Below are 18,039 nucleotides of genomic sequence, written 5' to 3' on the forward strand. Positions count from 1 at the left end.
ATTTGGTCAATTCTTGTCCAAGTCAGTTGGGCTTCAGAGAAAAATGTTCCTTCTTTCCCCAAGGGGTTCTTTGTCCTCCATATATCAATCCAGTCCATGTTGTCTGTCATTTCGAAAAAGGTCTTTGGTAGTCTGCCATCTTTAGTAACCTTTTGGCTTTGTGACCTATCCATGTTCGTTGAAACGATCCCATTCATGTCTCCCATCATGATGATGTTATCATAGTCCAGATAATCCAGCATAATCTCATGCAACTTCTTGTAGAATTCTGATTTCCCTTCATTTGGAGCGTAGATTCCTAATATCAAAATTTTCTCTCCTTGGTGCTGTATTTCAATTGCCAAAATTCTTCCATGTTCATCTTTAAATAGAAATTTTGGTGAGAGGCTCTCCTTTGCATATATCACCACTCCTCTCTTCTTAACTGAATCCGAAGATATAAATTCTTGGCCTAACCTTTTATTTACCAATATTTTTCTGTGGAGCCTAGTCACATGTGTTTCTTGTAAACAAGTAATGTCTAGTTGCTCCTTTTTTAATATGTGAAAGATTTTCTTCCTTTTTTCCGGGCTGTTACAGCCATTTATATTCCAGCTTAAAAGTTGCAGAGACATCCTGGATGGATCTGTTTAGTTTCCTTGGGATGGTGTTTTGTTCTGTGAGTCTTCAGGGTTCTGAGGTACAGGTACCTGTGGTGGTTCAGGCCCTGAGGGTAGTTCAAGTCCTTTATGAAGGTCCTCTCCGTAGGCAGTCAAAAACTTATCCCTATCTTCCAAAGTTCTAATTTTAATCTTCTTCCCTCTAAAGGTAAAGGATAATCCTTGGGGAAAGTCCCACCTAAAGATGATTGAGTTGCTTCTCAGCAGTTTTACTAAGTCCAAATATTCAGATCTAAGGTCCAACAGCTGTTTAGGAATGTCCTTAAAAATCTCAATTCTTTTGTCCGAAATGTTCAGGGATCTTCCGTAGTGCAGGCCCAAAATCTTGTCCCTTTCCTCCTTTGATCTCAACGTAATCAAACAGTCTCTGGGCTTTTCTCTCTTTGTGAGTCTTCCAAGTCTGAAGGCTGACACAATTTTAAAGTCTTCCTCCTCTAAACCCCAGAACTTGGAAAATTCTTTGGTCAAAAACTCAGCTAGATTACCTTCTTCCACTTCTGGTATCGATCTTATCCTTAAGTTAGTCTCCCTGTTCCGAAGTTCCAACATAGAGAGGTAGGTCTGGTGTTCCCCAACCTGCTTGCTGAGCGGCCTTACTTCTTTTTCCAACTCTCCCACTCTTTGGCTGGTCTCTTCGGCCAGTTTCTGATTTTCACCTGCAGCCTCCTTCAGTTGTCCGATTGCTTGTGCATTCTGTGCAACTTGCCCAGATAATTTGTTTAAAGTTTCTGTATTAAGGTCAATTTTCGCAGTTTGTTGGTCAACTTTCCTGTCCAAAGACTCCAATTTCTCAAGAATTCTCTCTAATACAGAACCAGATCCTCCTGAGGCCATCTCTTCTAGTTGTAATTCCTCAGTTTCTTCCTCCCCTGCCTGTGACAGGGAGGTAGCTTTTTCCTCCGAGGGCAGAGTAGGCACAGATGATCTGCGTGCTTGTGAGGCTGCAGTTAAGGTTGTCAGAGTTGTTTGTCTAGTTCTTAATCCCTTTCTTTTTGCGCCACTCATTCCAAAGTTATCTAGCAGTCAAGGTCAAGCTGAGTTGTTCCCATGGGAAAGCTACGGCCCAGGTGGTAGCAATCAAACAGAGGGCCGGGAAATGGAAAGTAAAACAATGTTTTTGTTATAAATCCTCAATCCTCTAGGGGGAGCATAAAATGTCCTAAGAAGAAGAGTCCATTCCACATACGAAATCTGAACCAATACTTGGGGATCTTCACAAAAGTAGTTTTAGCAGAGTTGGTTTTAGGTTTGCCACAATATTTCAAGTTGTGCTTACTGGAGTTCCATAATGCAAGAACGTAACCATTCTGAACTCCCTCAGACTGTCTCAAAGTTTAAATAGAATGTATCCAAATTTGCAGTCTGACAGTTCTACTGCTCAGGCAGTTCTGACACCTGGGCTTCTTAAATAAAATTGTAATCCACAAAGAAGAGAGTATATAAGTCCTGATAAAAGTCCAAAAATCAGTTGCTTACAGTCTTTAAAGGGATTAAAGGTAATTTCTGCGGGTGCTCAATCTGAGCTGTCAAAAGTTCTCTCTATGCCTCCACTCCTCCTGCTCTTTGCTTTAAAAGTCAATGGCTGCGGAGGACGGACTTCCTTTTCCTCGTCTCTCCGCTTTCAGCTTATTTTCAATATTTTTAGTCCCAAAATTTAGTAAAGTCCTCAGTTACTCACGGGTTGTTGCGTTTTAGAATCTTGTGTTGCAGGAAGAAAGGTCGGCGCTCACCGGCAACGGCAGCGCGGCTTCGCTCCGCTGAATGCGCATAGACCCACAGCGCCGCTGCCCCCTCTGCGATCCGGAGCCCCTTACGGGGTTCCCTCAACGTTTCGGGGGTTGCTCCTGGCGCCCGCCGGGTCCCGAGACCGCAGGCTTCCGCTGCCTGCGGTTTTCCAGAATGGGTCTCCGCTTCGCCGTAGCGGACGACCCTTTTCCAGCGGAGCTCCCCTCTCCCGGTTAGGAAAGGGCAGCCATTACCGTTCGCGCCGCCTCCGGAAGCCTCTGGGTTTTTATTTTATTGCCACTATTGGAAAGTCATAAGCAACCTTGAAATGGGCATATATGGATTCTTTTTTTTAGTGTACAGTATATGACAAACTAGTAGAATGCGAGTATGTTTGTTTAAAAACATTTCACATTTAACTTTAGCTGTCAATGTGCAATCTGCAGACTCTTTTCCTTTAAAGTTTGGAGTCAATGGGAAAGCTGTAACCACTTTTACATCTAGATGTATCTGCTTTTTGCAGGTATTGGCTGTGTGACCAAGTTCCCCAAGCACTCCTGAAGTTGCCACCCATTAGTTGATGGGTGGTGACTTTAGTCCTTCTTGCTGCAGGGATCAACTTCAAGGGGAACCTGATTGCACAGGCAATCCAGTCATCTCTAGCTGCCCCACCCCCTCCTTAGGGTATGGATAGGTACATATGGAAGGATGCATTCCATTAGGTACCGAGTTCTCAAGCTGTTTTAAGATGTCATGATCCAAAACCAGAACCTCTACATGGGCTCAGCAATGAAGGTAATGCACTTAAGGGAGGACTGAGAAAGAATTAAAGAATTCTGAACCAATGATTTTGTTTTGAGACAATAACTGAACTGAGATCACAGTTCTTCATACCAAATTAACTTCTGCCCCAACTCCAATTTTCATTTGAGCAGTAAAATGTAGGGTTTGGTGGGAAGAGTCATTTTGTTGCCATCAAACAACAATGTTAGAAGTTTGAAATCTTTGCTGATCTATTTCAAATCACCCAGAGTTTTACCTCTCCACCCACCCTACTTTATAGTAGGCAGCTCTAAAAGTTAGAAAGACATAGATGAAGGTCTCTAGGTCTGAATTTGAGGCATGCACTTAAACCTTGCTTTAGCCAAGGCCCTGATGATGCACTTGACAGCATAAACTTTGTTTTATGCGTGTGGGATACTGGGCAAGCTTACAGAAATATCTATTCCAGTTGGATAAATGAGAATGTAGTGCAGCTGCTTTTAATGAGATCCTGATAAGTCGCAATGAAATGACTGCCTGAAATTAATCTGGAGAAATCAATGGAGACTTTAATTAGAACACTGGCTACAGTATGTTAGAACTTCTTTGAGGGTCATTGTAATGATAATGCCATACAGACAGCTCCCCCTCCCTCCTTCTATAAATGAACTGGTGTTTTGTTAAAATAAATAGATTTTGAGTATTCGCTCTGATAAATTTAATTAAAACTTCTTGTCAGAATTTAAAGGAAGGCATTTACCTTTACTAATGGAAACCCAGTGTTTCTGACAAAACTCAAATAGGAAGGCAGCAAAATATGTCGTTTGTGATTTTTTTCTGGCACCACCATTGACTTACCTCTCCATCTCCATCTTTCCTTTATTTAATTTCAGCCTTAATTTTTTCATTATGCTGTTTTTTAAGTGTCATAAGGCTAGAAGGGTGGAAGAGAGAGCTGAGTAGTGTGATAGTGGCTGCACATGTGACTTTAGCTTCCTGGTTATGGGAATATGCCTAGTTGCTTGGTGGAAATTGATACTCACCCTAGGCAAGTTGCTAAAGGCCACATGCAGAGAGTATACAACTATGTGCCAACATAGGAAAACACCCTCATATTTCTGAGAGCAGGAGCAGCTTCTTCTATTTCCCTTGTTAATCACGAGGCAGGGGGAGGACACTGTTATCATGGCAGTATTATCAAAAAGAATAAGGATGTCTCAGAGCTGGAAAAAACTCAAAGTTGTCTGTGATGAAGTTGTCTTTATAATACTGTAATTGATATGCAGTGGTTCCAGCTGCAAAACTGTAAGTGATATATTTTATTAACATGTTGGTACTAAAGTGTGCGTTTGCATTACAGCCCTGGTTGTAAGTACTGCCTCAGCTGGATTTGCAATGGCACCTGTACCGTTTGACCTAACGTGTTTCCTGCTTGCCTCCCTTGGAACAGGCCTATCGTCCTGCGCTGCTAATTCCATCAACCAGGTTGGTGCTTCATCATTTTTGCAGTTCCTGTGTGATGATAGATCAAAATATGAACATCAAGCATAACATGTTTATTTGGGAACACGAGTTAAGACAGCATTAAAGTCTTGTCAAAGTGGTGCTACTTTTGATGGTATAAAAGCAGCATTCGGGGTGCAAGCAGTTTTTCTGGCTCCCAAAGACTCCACCTATTTTGGCAGCATTAGTAAAAATAAACAAAATAGACACAGTGCTGGGTTGGGGGGAACTGAAGAAAATTCAGGTGTACATTCTTGAAACTATGGTTTATTGTTACATAAATAAGGTGCTTCTTTTGCCATATAATGGGAGGGAATTTCAAAGGGTAGGTGCTGCCATGCTAAAGGTGCAATTCTGAGATCGTGTGGAACGGACCTTTGGATAGATTTGTATCAGCTGGATGCCCTCCTGCAGAATATAGTGGTCAACTGGGTATGTAGGGGATGAGATTATCTTTTTGGTACCCTGTTCTCATTCTGCCTAAGGCTTTTTAGTCCAGTACAGCACCTTGAACCTAGCCTGGTAGCTAATTCGCAGCCAGTGCAATTCTTTCAGCAATGGTGTAATCTGATTGTGATATTCCACCCTACTGAGTGATCAAGCTGCCACCTTTTGCACTAGTTGCAGCTCCAAGGGCAGCACCACATAAGCACATTGCAGTAATCCCATCTGGAGTTATGAGCGCATAGCCAACAGTGGTCAGGCTATCCTGATACACAAATGGCTGGAGATGTCTTACCAACCCAAGCTGGTAAAATTCACTCCTACCCACCAAGGCCTCTAGTGACAGATATAGATCTAGAAGTGCTCCCAGATTATGAACCTGCTCTTTCAGTGAGAGCATGACCTCATCCAAAGCAAGGAGTGGACTAATTTTCTGGATTTGGGAACTACCTACCCACAGCAAGTCCATCTTTAGAGGTTGGTTCATTGGCTGTCATTCAACCACTGAATCTAGGCACTGGTCCAGGGCTTGCATGGCCTCTCCTGATTCAGATGTTACAGAGAAATAGAACTGGCTTTTAGTAGTAGTAATACTACTAATCGTGTATAGGGCACAGCTCACAGAGCCTTTACAGTGGTACCTCCGGTTACGAACTTAATTTGTTACGGAGTTCTGTTCTTAAGCCGAAACCATTCATAACCCGAGGCACGCTTTCATTAATGGTGCCTACCGCTGCTGCTGCTGCCAGCACGCAACTTGCATTCGCATCTTGGGGCAAAGTTTGCAGCCAGGAGCATCTACTTCCGTTTTAGCGGAGCTCGTAACCTGAAGCGTTTGCAAGGAGGACGGTACATAACACGAGGTTCCACTGTACAGTGGTACATCTGGTTACAGACGCTCCAGGTTACAGACGCTTCAGGTTACAGACTCCACTAACCCAGAAATAGTACCTTGGGTTAAGAACTTTGCTTCAGGATGAGAACAGAAATTGCGCAGCAGCAGCACGGTGACAGCAGGAGGCCCCAATAGCTAATTGGTGCTTCAGGTTAAGAACAGTTTCCGGTTAAGAACAGACCTCCAGAACGAATTAAGTTCTTAACCTGAGGTACCACTGTATAGCTTTTTTTAAACAAAATATTTCTTAGTTTACAGAAGTATGTGCAATGTCTCTTTTTTCAGTTGTGTTTTCTACAGATCAATTTCATTTGTTGTGAGACATTAGTGTTACATTAGGAAGGAAAGAGGTAGAGGGGGGAATGGTGAGTGGGGTGGGGTCGGGTGGCAATGCTTCTATTCTAGTTAGTGTATGTGAGCCTTTATAGTTTTTGTGCTTTTCCTCAAAATATACCTGAGGAGTAGGTTACTGGTTGTTACTGAGGCTGAGTGACAGATTACTTTCGTGTGATGTCGGCATCACAAAAGAGCCAAACTACACATGACATAATGTCAGAATTTGCAACTATGGTGATGCAGTATAGTTGCAGGAGGTCCTTCTTGCAACAAGGCAGGTGGAGGTAACATCACTGAACAAGTGACAAATATAAAGTCATAGAATCGTAGAATTGTTGAGTTGGAAGAGACACTGAGCATCATATAGTCCAGCCCCCTGCCATGCAGGAATATGCAGTTGTCCCATACAGATATCGAACCTGCAACCTTGGCATTATCGGCACAACACTCTAACAAGCTGAGCTCCACCAAAGTCTTGAACAAAAGGCTTGTTGAGCTACAAGATTTGTATATGTGTAATATAATGCACCACCCTCAAGTCCGGGGGGGGGGGGTAGAATAGGAAAGAAATCCCAATGATGAATTGCCCATTTTTGTTTTATTAAACAAGTAGGGGGGGGAATGGAAATCCCACCCTGTGATGTGATCCTGGAGGTAAATTATGTTTTCCTCAGTCTCAGTTGCTTTACCTAACCTGCTTTTACTTTAGTTCAATACCCATTTTAGGGTTGTAAACCTGTTTTCTGATCTCCTTATGAAAACTGAAAATCAAGCTTTTGTAGTGTCAGATCTTTATGTAGAAAGAATATCTTTTTTTGGAGTTCAGAGATTGATTTATGGCACTGCCATGCAGATAAAACGTGTAGTGTTGTTTACAACAAAACGTACAACATTGAAATATTGAAAGATTGCATGTTCCTCTTAGAAGTCAAGTGCATTCTTCTGAGACTGTGGAATGGTTCAAAGTGGGAGAAGATTGTAAAGATGAAAGCAGGATGTTTAAAATGGTTTGAATTTAGTAGCTGAAAGATAAACTGCTATGGTTAGGTTTGAGTGATAGTACCTTGAGAAAGAAGCAGATGGAATTGCATATCTTGTATTGAACTTCTAAAACTTACAGTGGAAATTAAAGAAAACAACACACAGGGAAAGAGAACAAATCAAAAGTGATGATATACTAACCCCTTCTGATTTGTGGGGGCAGGAAGGGGAATGTTTGCCTTAGATAATTGTATTGCACGTCTGCAATAGCTGTACTTCTGGCATTTGATGTAAAATGCTTGCTATTTTTTGTTTTTATAAACCTTTCTTAAAATTAATAAAGAAAAGCCAGAAGATGGGTGGTTGCGCCTAGCCTAGCCTAGCTCTCCATGCACTGGCAGCACTAAAATGCATTGTACCTGGACTTCCCTTTGAGGACCAGTGGGTTTTTAACTGGAACCCACTGGAACTGAGTTCTAGCACCTCTTAGTTGTGTTCCGGCAGCTCTGCAGTGTTGTGGTCCCACCCCCCTGCATGGCGCTCAGGGCTGCGCGACAGGGGCGGTGGGTGGCAGGGCGATTTCAGTGATGCAATGGCGGTGTAGGTTGGTGGCAAAAGTTTTAAATTTTTCCCTGCGGCTTTGGTCAAGCGGGTGCTCCCCCTAAAGAAAGCTCAAGAACTTTGGGTGGGTGCTCCCCCTAAAAAAAAGGAGAGTTCTGGAACCTCATTTTCTATTTTAAAAAAGCCCTGTTGAGGACCATTTGGAAACTACAATTAGGGTGTAGTGAATACCAGGATTGAATACCAGGATTTTAATATTTTGACATGTTGAGTCTTCTTGAATTTCACCTAGTTGAAGCTTAGAAAGACAAAGGGAGGCTATTCAGTTAGTGGTGTTTGTTCTTGGTTTTGCCTCTGGCCACCTGCCAGATCAGAGAGAGATCGATCTGAGTTATGTGGGCGCATGGTGTGGTTTTGGTTTCCTTCGGGAGGGGTGCCAGCAAAGCAAGAAACCAGTGAAAACTGATGGGGCTTCCTGTTGGTCACAAGCCTTATCAGCCCATACCGGCTGGAGTGTTGGAATGCACAGTCCACACAGCTAACCACATTGTATTAATTAGGAGGGAGCAGGTCAGCTCACTGCCTTCTGTCTTCAACAGAATGTAGAAGGAGCATGTTCTTCACTGCCTTTACTTCCTTTGGAGGGGGGGGGGAAGCTTTAAGACAAGGTTTGAACAACCACAAACATCTGAATACTGGATTCATTTAGTTTAGAGAAACTCTTCTGTGAGATTCTGAGCAATGTGCGCTCTCTCTCTCTCTCTCTCTCTCGCACACACGGAGGAAGTGCTTTTTCTCCTGTGTATAGCATGGTGAGACAACTTGTAGCTGCCTGGAATTTTTTGAAATTAATAGAGAATGGAGAGCCAATGCGCTTGACTTCTGTATAGTTCATTTGAGATTAACACCTGATGCATCTCTGTCTGTCTTTCTCTGAAGTTTCCTTTTGTTTTGACTGAGCAGACGGCCTGCAGCAGGCAGCGCTTCCTTTCATCTTCCTCTGATGATCAAAAGATTGCCAAGTGGTGGTTATTAAAACCTGGTGTTTAAGCTCTGGAGTGCAAGGCTGTCAGTGTAGGAGGCAGCCAATGATGTAATTTACAGTATATAATAAATATAGGATAAGTGCAACACTGGAAGTCTATCTCCGTGCTCAAAAATGCTCTGATATATGCTGCTTTGATATTTTAACTGCCTGGCAACCTTCATTTGGTTACTGTGAGGATCATAAGTTATGGCTAGTCCGATGATTCATAATTGTAACTCCGCTAAATCGGTGAGCATCAAGAAATCCTCAATACTGAAGACGAATGGTTTGATCAGTGATGGTATTATTTCATGAGCTGCGAAAATGATGAGCACTTAGAGACCCAACCTCCACAAGTACAATAAATTTTAAATGCAGAGATCATCTTTCTAAAGCATAAATTATTTGACCTGTGGCTGAAACTTGATAAAGGATCTTGGGAAGAATGTTATAAATTAGTGGGTGCTGTTGTTAGGAGAGTGTCTCAGATAATAAGCATCACCAAGGGAGGAGGGAAACCTTTGCAAGCATTTGTGTTGTGTGCATGCATTATATTTTGAATTAAATGTCCTGGCAAGGATGAAAAAAATAGCTGTAGAAACAAACTGGAGAAAGTAACAAGTTATTTTCCTTTTCACAAATTGTTTCATTTAGTCATGCTTATTTATAAATATGAAGCGTGTCAGTGTGGAGCAACATTCATGCTGCTGCTTTTAATCCTGTGAATCCCAGGTATACTTTGGAGACGTCATGGCTGATGAGAGTTTTGAGTGTGTACTGGCAAACATTTATGGTATGAGTCAGGGTAACAAGAGCCTGACTTACCTGCTTCATAACAAAGCACTGTATGCAACAGAGGTGTAAAGTGGGACTGCATCGTCTTTTTCTGCTATTTATATCCACACTGCTGTTTTAACATTGCTTGATAGTGTCTATATGCACAAAGGGAGATGCATTCCTATATAATTTTTAAAAACAGGCTCTGATAACTCACTGCAGAGACCCTCTTAAAATACTGTAGCTGAGAGCAGCCTCCTGCATTAGCTTAGAAAGCCCATTGTGCATGTACGTATACAGGTGATTTTGTGTTCGCATTACAAAACTTCTAACAAAATTTTGGTTTTGTAAGAAACAATGTAAAGCAAAATTCTCCCCTCATAATAAACATCAATCAGAAGAAGAAGGTCAGAATGTCTGCATTATGCAGCTAATATGGGAACAACTTTCCCTTTTCTTTTGTACAATAATTAATAGAAGATTCCCCCCTTTAAATTAAGGATTGTCTGAGACCTGTGAAGATGGGACATAACAGAAATGTACAAAATACATAATAAAACAAAAACAAACCAATAATCCCCCTCCTACATGCATATTTTAAAAGCCATGGAATGTTAATCAGCTAAACGGCTGGTTGAAGAGCAATGTTTTCGCCAGCACCTAAATATATATAATGAAGGCACCAGGCAAGCCTCCCTGGGGAGAGCATTCCATTAACAGGGAGCCACCTTCCAAGATCTCTCATTCTGGAGGCACACAAAGAAGGGCCTCTGGTGATGATCACAGGGTCTGTGTCAGTTCATATGGAGAGACGGTGTCCTTGAGGTATTGCGGTCCTGAGTCATTTAAAGCTTTACAGGTCAAAACCAGCACTTTGAATTCGACCCAGAACTGTCTTCAGAGACAGCCCTACATATAATGTGTTGCATTAATCTAACCTAGATGTTTGCAGTGCATAGACAACAGAGGTTAGGCTACCCCTGTCCAGATGGGGTACAGAAGGGCCACTAGCAGAAGCTGATGGAAGGCACTCTGCAGCACTGAGGCCACCAGAGCCTCAAGCGACAACAAAGGATCCAGAAACAACCCCAACAACCCCAAGCTACATACACATTCTGGATAATCCCACTCAGCAGTTTCATGTAGATGTTACATGACTACATCATTTTTTATTTTGCTAGTAATTGATTTCTGATTTACCTTCTCACCACCTTCTAATCTGGTGGAAACTGTTTCATTTAACAATACTGCCAGTAGATGTTTTCATTGATTGTTTCTAGAACTCTCACTTTCGATAATGGCTGTCTCATAAATTCATAGTTCCAGACTTGGTTAAAATCTCACACCAACCAGCATAGAGTCTGGAGCACATTTTTAATAAGGAGCTGGAGTCCAATGTCGGGTTATGCTTCCTAGCCCTTAGGCCACATTTTGTATGTTATTCTTATTCCTGTACCATTTGTTCAATTAACTTTATTCATGAGGGTCTGGATTCACAAGTACCCAAGATCAATACATAGACAAAACAGTTTTGGTATAATAATTGAAATATGCTAATTAGACAGCAACAGATTTGATGGTAAACTTTATTCTAAGGTGTTTGAGCAGAGCAGGTTCACATGAGTGAACCTTTTGACTGTACTTTCTACTCACTTATATGAGATTGCTTATTTCACTTTTAGCCAGTCCTTCATTCCATAGAGTCCCAGGACAACATACAGCATGCAAACCCCAACAAAAGTCTAACCCACACCACACACAATAACATGGTGAAAAACCAACAGCATATATATACAACCATATAGCAGTTGAACAGCAGGCATAAAAATAGAGATCACTAATCTCCACACCCAAATACCTGGTAGGGAAAGATGCATCTTCAGGTGATGCCAAAAGGTCTTTGACGAGGACGGTATCTCCTTTGGGGGAGAGTTCCACAAATGAGTTGCCCCCACGGAGTGTTGTCTGGCAATGTATATGAGTGTGGGTCATAGATCTTAGCTCCAGCAACTTCAGTCATCACTGACACTCTTTGACTTTGCTGTTGCTGCACTTTGTAAGCTGCTGCCTCTCATGTTTATTTCTCTGTCATAAGCTCATGATTCTTGTAAAGTGATGAGAAAAACATCACAAGGTAGTTTGTGAACTAGATATTTGTTGCAAGCCAGTCTTCAAATATAACATGCGCACACACACTTGCATCATCTGTGTGGTTTTTTTGGTGGAGTATATTCTAAATTAGGTTTACGACCAAGGTTAAGTTATACTCTGTCCAGATGTGGTTAAGGCTGTGAGAAACTCGCATGTTGTCAATTTACTTAACTTTTTTATTTTTTAAAAAATGGAAAGTTGGGAGAGGGGAAGCAATTTACCTTTATGATTGATCTTCAGGAAAACTTTAGTTGTGGTGCTCCCTTTAGATGCAGTGCCAGATTTACCCCCGGAAGCACCGATGGCTGGAAGAACAAAGACTTATTAAAGGGTTGCAGTGATGGAATGTAGAGATAGCATCAGACAAAGAAAAAACTTAGTAGTTAATAAAATTAATCTGCCTGTGTAATCTGCAGTGGCACTACATCCCCAAATATACTTATCTCTTAAAATACAATAATGGTTAGGTTTTGTTCTCTAGCTTGTAGGATAGCTGCCTGAACTGTTTCAGATTAAGAATGCCTCTTGCATGGCAACAGAATATTAAGTGATGAAAATATTAGTGGAAAGCTGCTTATCTACCAAAAGTTACTTTAAATAGCATCAGAATTAGAATGTCTATGCGCTTGGGGCCTTAAATATAATGTTTGGAGCCCGGGAATAACTTTCATCTATTTTCTCAAGAATAACACAAGATGTGAATTAATTATTATTTTTATGGTTTTAATGATATTAAAAGCAAAATTTCTCATCCGTTTTCAGGAATGACTATTTCACAATTCCAGGAAAAGTAAAATATACACTAATAAGATGCCCCCCCACCTACCAATAATATCATGTAGGAAAAAACACATATAGTAATATTTACAGTAATATAGAAAAATATTACTGTAAAACAGCCGGTTTCTCACTTAATAAATGAAATATCTGAGGGAATAGCATGACACTCCTGTTCAGTTATCGCTGCTATTGCCTTTTGGATATGCTTGTGCTCTGAAGTTACGGAAGTTGACAACACCAAATGTTTCTGTACTGTTGGTTTTCAGTCTATTAATTCTTGATAGGAATTAAGACCATCAATGGTACAGCACTGGCTCTGTCACAAAGCTATTGTGTGTATGTATTCTAATACAAAAGCAGCAAGATATTTGCAACTTGCATGCTTGGGCATCATCAGAAGGAAAGAGTAGGTGGTAATTAATGCCTGTAGGGCCAAGACAAGTGTTATACATTTTTGAAGTACCACAGGCAAAATGTCTCTCTTCTGTTTATCTTCTCTACATCATCTCGTTTCTTATTACAGCCAAGCTGTATGTAATGTTACCAGTAGACTCATGACAACCCATTTCATGCAGAGGCTTTTTCAGTTAAGTGAAGGGGCTTCATTTCACGTAATCCTTTATTTTATTTTATTTTATTTTATTTTATTTTAAAAATAGATGGGAACTTTTTTGGACTGACCTTTTACAAGGTACATTAGCAGCTTCAGAAAGTAAGTCCTCTGTTTATTAAATAGCACAGGAGACAAAACAGTCCATTTGGAAGTGCTTCTTTTTACAAAAATATTTGAGAAATGGTTTTGCCCAACCAGACTGCATTAAAAACTGGGAGAAAAACATTATACATCAGCTAAACATCTGCCCTTTTTAACTAGGCAGTTAAAATAGCATGATTCTCTGGATGTTTCCATCAAGAGTTCTCTAAAGTCTTAGACAGTTTAAATGTACTTGGTAGAGGACAGCCTGCTTAATCCTGGCTGTCTACTCTTTGACATTACAGGTTTTCTCATCATAAGCAAGTTACAAGTTTCTTTATGGTTAAGACTAGTCACATCTGCTCTAGTGGCATGTGTCTGAAGGGTAAAACGTTTCCTAAAGCATGTTCAGTTGTCTTGATTTTATATAAGAACACAAACTTGGCTTGGCCTTTACTCTCAACCTCATTAGTAAGAGTACAGTGTTCTGCATGTTTACTTAGAAGTAAGCTCCTAAATAAGTGTGCCTTGGATTGCAGACATGGTTGGAGTCATCACTGCTTCTGCTGGATAACCTGGTGCTTATGCAAGAGAGATACAAAAGCTTGTGGCCATTTCCCACATGTTCTTTTCTACACACACAAAATGTGTCTGAAGGGCAGTGTTTAAACTCCCATTGTTCTTGGTGCAATTTGTGACAGGGAATTTCATTAGCACGAGCAGTTTCTGAGCTCTGGGCGCAGTACTGCGACTAAGATTTCAGATTAAAGCTGCAGAATGGAATGAGAGGAGGACCTCCCATTTCTAGCTACTCTCTGAAGACTGGAGCAGAGACCTGCTTAAGAATATTCGGGGGGTGGGCAGGGGAAGGACTAGACCATGTGAAAAATGAACATAATATTTTAGCTGTGGTTCATTTTCAGCTTTGTATTCTTGTTATTAAAAAGTGTGCCTAGACATTCTGCTGTTGTGCCCATAACCTACGTTAAAGGTGCCATTTAGCTCCTAGCTTTCATAGGGGGGAAGTGTACACTTTCTTCTCACAGAATTGGTGGGGGGAGGTACACTAGAAACATGGAATGACCTTTTTGTAGGAAAATGGGGTGCAATCTACATAACCCTTAAAATGGAGAGCAATTAATGAAGTAATCACATGTGCAAGGCTTATTTTTCTATGTGAACTAAGTCTGGCTTCTTATTGGTATTTATGTTTCAATGTAGTTAGCCTTCACAGGAAAAGTGAGAGTCATTGTATCCCAAATTAGTCCATGCTAAGTAAGCCACTTTTTCAGTGTTGTGTTGTTGACCAGCGACAGCTACTAACTTGATAGAACATACAAAAGAAGTGTATAATTAAATTTGGGGCAACTCTTTCAAGGCACACCTAAACCAATCTCTTGATTCCTTTGAGTACCCAGGGCTGATTTCAGAACTATAGAAATGACAGGATTTAAATGTCTCAGTATGAATTTACCTGACTAAGTTCTAATCTTACCAGAATTTACTCAAAAAATTCCTACTAGGTACAAATGCTTCTTTACAATTATTTGGTACCTCTGAATTCCGTTTCTTAAAACATTGTGACAATATAACACATAGCTGCTCTTTGTGAAATTTAAGTCTGTTTAACACTGGCATCTTCAAAGACAATAAAAATTCCAGCCTGCCGTTTATCTATTCCCATGTGAAGAGTTACTGTACTGTATATTGTATCATTCCATGGGAAATTCTTTGGCTTAATAGTTTCATTTATACAGTTGTCCGAGGTCAATTTTCTATTTTGCAGTTGTCAAACAGCTGCCAAATTAAGCGGCTATACTCCAAAGTTCATTTACATTTTATGCCATTCTTAGGGTGTCTGCTTCATATCTTAATATAACTAATGATTTAGCTGTGGATCTCCGTCATCCTTCCCCACAGATGTTCACACCCTCATGTTCTTTGAGTGCTTAGCAAGTAGCTTTGTTTCTCTTCCAAGGCTTTTAAAAAAAGGTTTAGTCATTTTAGAAGAGAAAACTATCTCCCTAACAGAAAACAAACATGAAATGGCTGGTAACTGTGATTAATTTGGTAATGCTTCAGTAGAATAGGTTTTTGTTTTGTTTTTTGACATTCTCTTCCATTTTTTTATGTTGCTGGAGTAGAAGGTTGGGGGTAGAATTAACATCTGCAAAATGCCCACTGTTCCTTGGGTTTACTAATTGATCACAATAATTATTACGTATTTTGGTTTTCTACTTTGTAATGATTTTGTGCGGGTCCTTTGAAAAGCACACGCTGGAAGGAACTTTATCCAGTGAAGTATCTCTGCAAATCAAGGCATTTTTTTATTGCTGAAATATCAAAGGATTCCACTTTAATAAGGGAACATAGACTACAGTGGAGTTCATTTGTGGTTTTGTAGCATATTTCTTATTTAGTGTAAATGTACATGCATGGGTGAAATATTCAGGATTTTTAAAATGAAGTGCCATGATCAAAGGAATATCTCTCCTAATGCCATTGATGTCTTACTACAAAGTAGTCAAATAGCCTGGGGTCACCATCCACTTTATAAAAATTCCTTAAAGACAGGTAGGACCCTTGGGTGTTAAATGGATACTTGAGAGTTTGGTATATTTTCTGTCGAGGGAGCAGCAGAGATATATTTACAAGTACTGCCATTCAGGATAGCGCTGAGGTTTAAAGGGGCCTTGTTAAAAGGTAGCCCTAAATTACAGGCTTGCCCCCAGTGCATCATGCCAAAAAAGTTTCTGTCTCGTTCCTTTCCGAACTTGGTCAACCCTTCTCAGGACCATGCATAGACAATATACTCTAAGAAGCAGCTCATATTTAAATGTTTTAAGAGAAGCATTTTAAAACCCCGTTGAGGTTATTGTGAGCAAGTCACTGGAACTTACTGTGTTTGTACTAGGTAAAGGAAAGCAATACGCTTGCTAGTTGTATACTTTCTTAAGCAATGATTGGTGCCTTCGGTTGATGGGTTTGTCATTGGGATTGCAATAAAATGCAAGCCAAGGTGAAATTGGATACAGGTTGGGAGAGCAGATAAAACCAAGTGAAAATTAATGGCAGATGTAAAAGTTATCAGAAAAAGTCTAATAGACTATGGTCATCTGTTAGTAGCGCTTTAGTAAAAGTATTTTTTTCCTTTACCAGATGTGTCTTGCAGCATCTTCAGAGTAAATCATCCGTTTGACTCCTAACATTTTACGTATTGTACGTGGTTGAATTATGCTGTCCTTTCTTGTACTGGTTTGTGGTGGTTAGAGGAATAAAGTGTGTGTTCTTAATCTAGACATAATCATAAATGTAGCATCTGAATTCCAGCTGCTGAACTGTTTGCAATGGTTTGTTTTAAGAAAAGGAGACGGATATATTTTGTCTCCTTCACTCTTAACTGACCTGTTGTTCCATCTTCAGTATTCTAGTACCTCGTGCAAATATCCCTCTATTATATGGGATGGCCTGTTAATGTCTTTCTCTTCCATTGCCTGGTGAAAAGTTCAGGTGTGGTTGTTGTAAGTGGGTAGACTGAGGGCAGCATTCCTTGGCAATTGTGACTGGTTGAAGGAGTGTGGGATTTCTAGATATGGGTGGCAGGGTGAAGCACTTACAATCAGTCTGAGATTAAGGGATTGTTAGTATGATCTCCAGGGGGAAATGCAATATTAAGAGTGTGGGTATTTAGACACTAATTCAGTTGCTCAAAATCTTTTGACAAAAGAGTGGGTAGAAATTATTGATAGCTGCTGTGCTTATGTATCCTTTACTAATTGATCTTAGTCACAAATAACTTTATCTGAATCATAGCCATAGGGTATTTCTTTCCTCCTTATTCAGTGATATTTGTTTTAATGCAAGCCAGCCCCCCTCCCCTTTTTGTAACTGAGTTATCCTTATTATCTGCAAGTTCATAATGAACTAAATTGTGCAATCACACATTGAGCAAATTCTTGATCTCATAACTTGCGTTATTTTGCTGGGGTGGTGGGAACTGATCAGCATTGACAAAAATGCCTAGGGTTTTTAGCTACACAAGAAATGTTTTTATTTTTCTGGTGTTTTATACTTTAAATAATGTATTTTACTTTCTATTTAGGTTTAATTTTTAAACCTCAGGTATTTATTTAAGTAACTTATATGCCACTTTACGTTTCAGGAAAACTATCTAAGTAGTTTACAAGTGTTTCATACAAAATAGACTTAATAAAATATACATTACAGATAAAATACATAAAACAAAAAGAAATAGAATTCAGTCATTAAAATAATACAGTCAGCAGCAAGACAAGTTAACATCAGAATAGGCCTGAATGACCCTCTAGTTAGCTGTGTTGGTTTTTTGGTTGGCATACTAAGAAAGATAAAGTTAGCAAATATGGGTTGTAATTGATGAAGTTGTTCTGTTAGTGCAAGTATTTCTGCCTGTACAGTTGGACTTCCTTTCCCTAGCTCCTCCTTGTTCATCCTGCACCCCCCCATCTGTTTGGGGGTGCTCCAAACCTGCCAGAACAGATTTGGATGCAGGGGTAGGTTTCCACCAATACCTTTTCCCTAAATATCTGTATTTGACTATAATTCTACAAAAGCAAGTAAGCTATGTATAGATGACTGATGACAGATAGATTTGAGAAGTAAATTTGAAGTGGAATACCAGTGATATTAGCTTTTTTCAATTTTAATTACTTTATTTGACTGCCCAGAAAGCTGTGTGGGAATAAAATAACTGAATTTATTGATA

The 18,039-nt window shown here is 40.1% G+C and overlaps 1 protein-coding gene across 1 annotated transcript in view; it reads left to right on the forward strand.

The window, feature by feature from the left end:
• Positions 1-18,039, forward strand: part of COX10 (cytochrome c oxidase assembly factor heme A:farnesyltransferase COX10) — a 100,538-nt gene that overhangs the window by 10,062 nt on the left and 72,437 nt on the right. Inside the window, exon 4 of the mRNA XM_083725955.1 lies at positions 4,507-4,631. Within this exon, the coding sequence (XP_083582081.1) occupies positions 4,507-4,631 (125 nt within the window). The remainder of the gene's footprint in view (positions 1-4,506; positions 4,632-18,039) is intronic.

The sequence above is a fragment of the Podarcis gaigeae genome (genome assembly GCF_964106915.1).
Source record: "Podarcis gaigeae genome assembly, chromosome: 2".
Classification (NCBI taxonomy): domain Eukaryota; kingdom Metazoa; phylum Chordata; class Lepidosauria; order Squamata; family Lacertidae; genus Podarcis; species Podarcis gaigeae.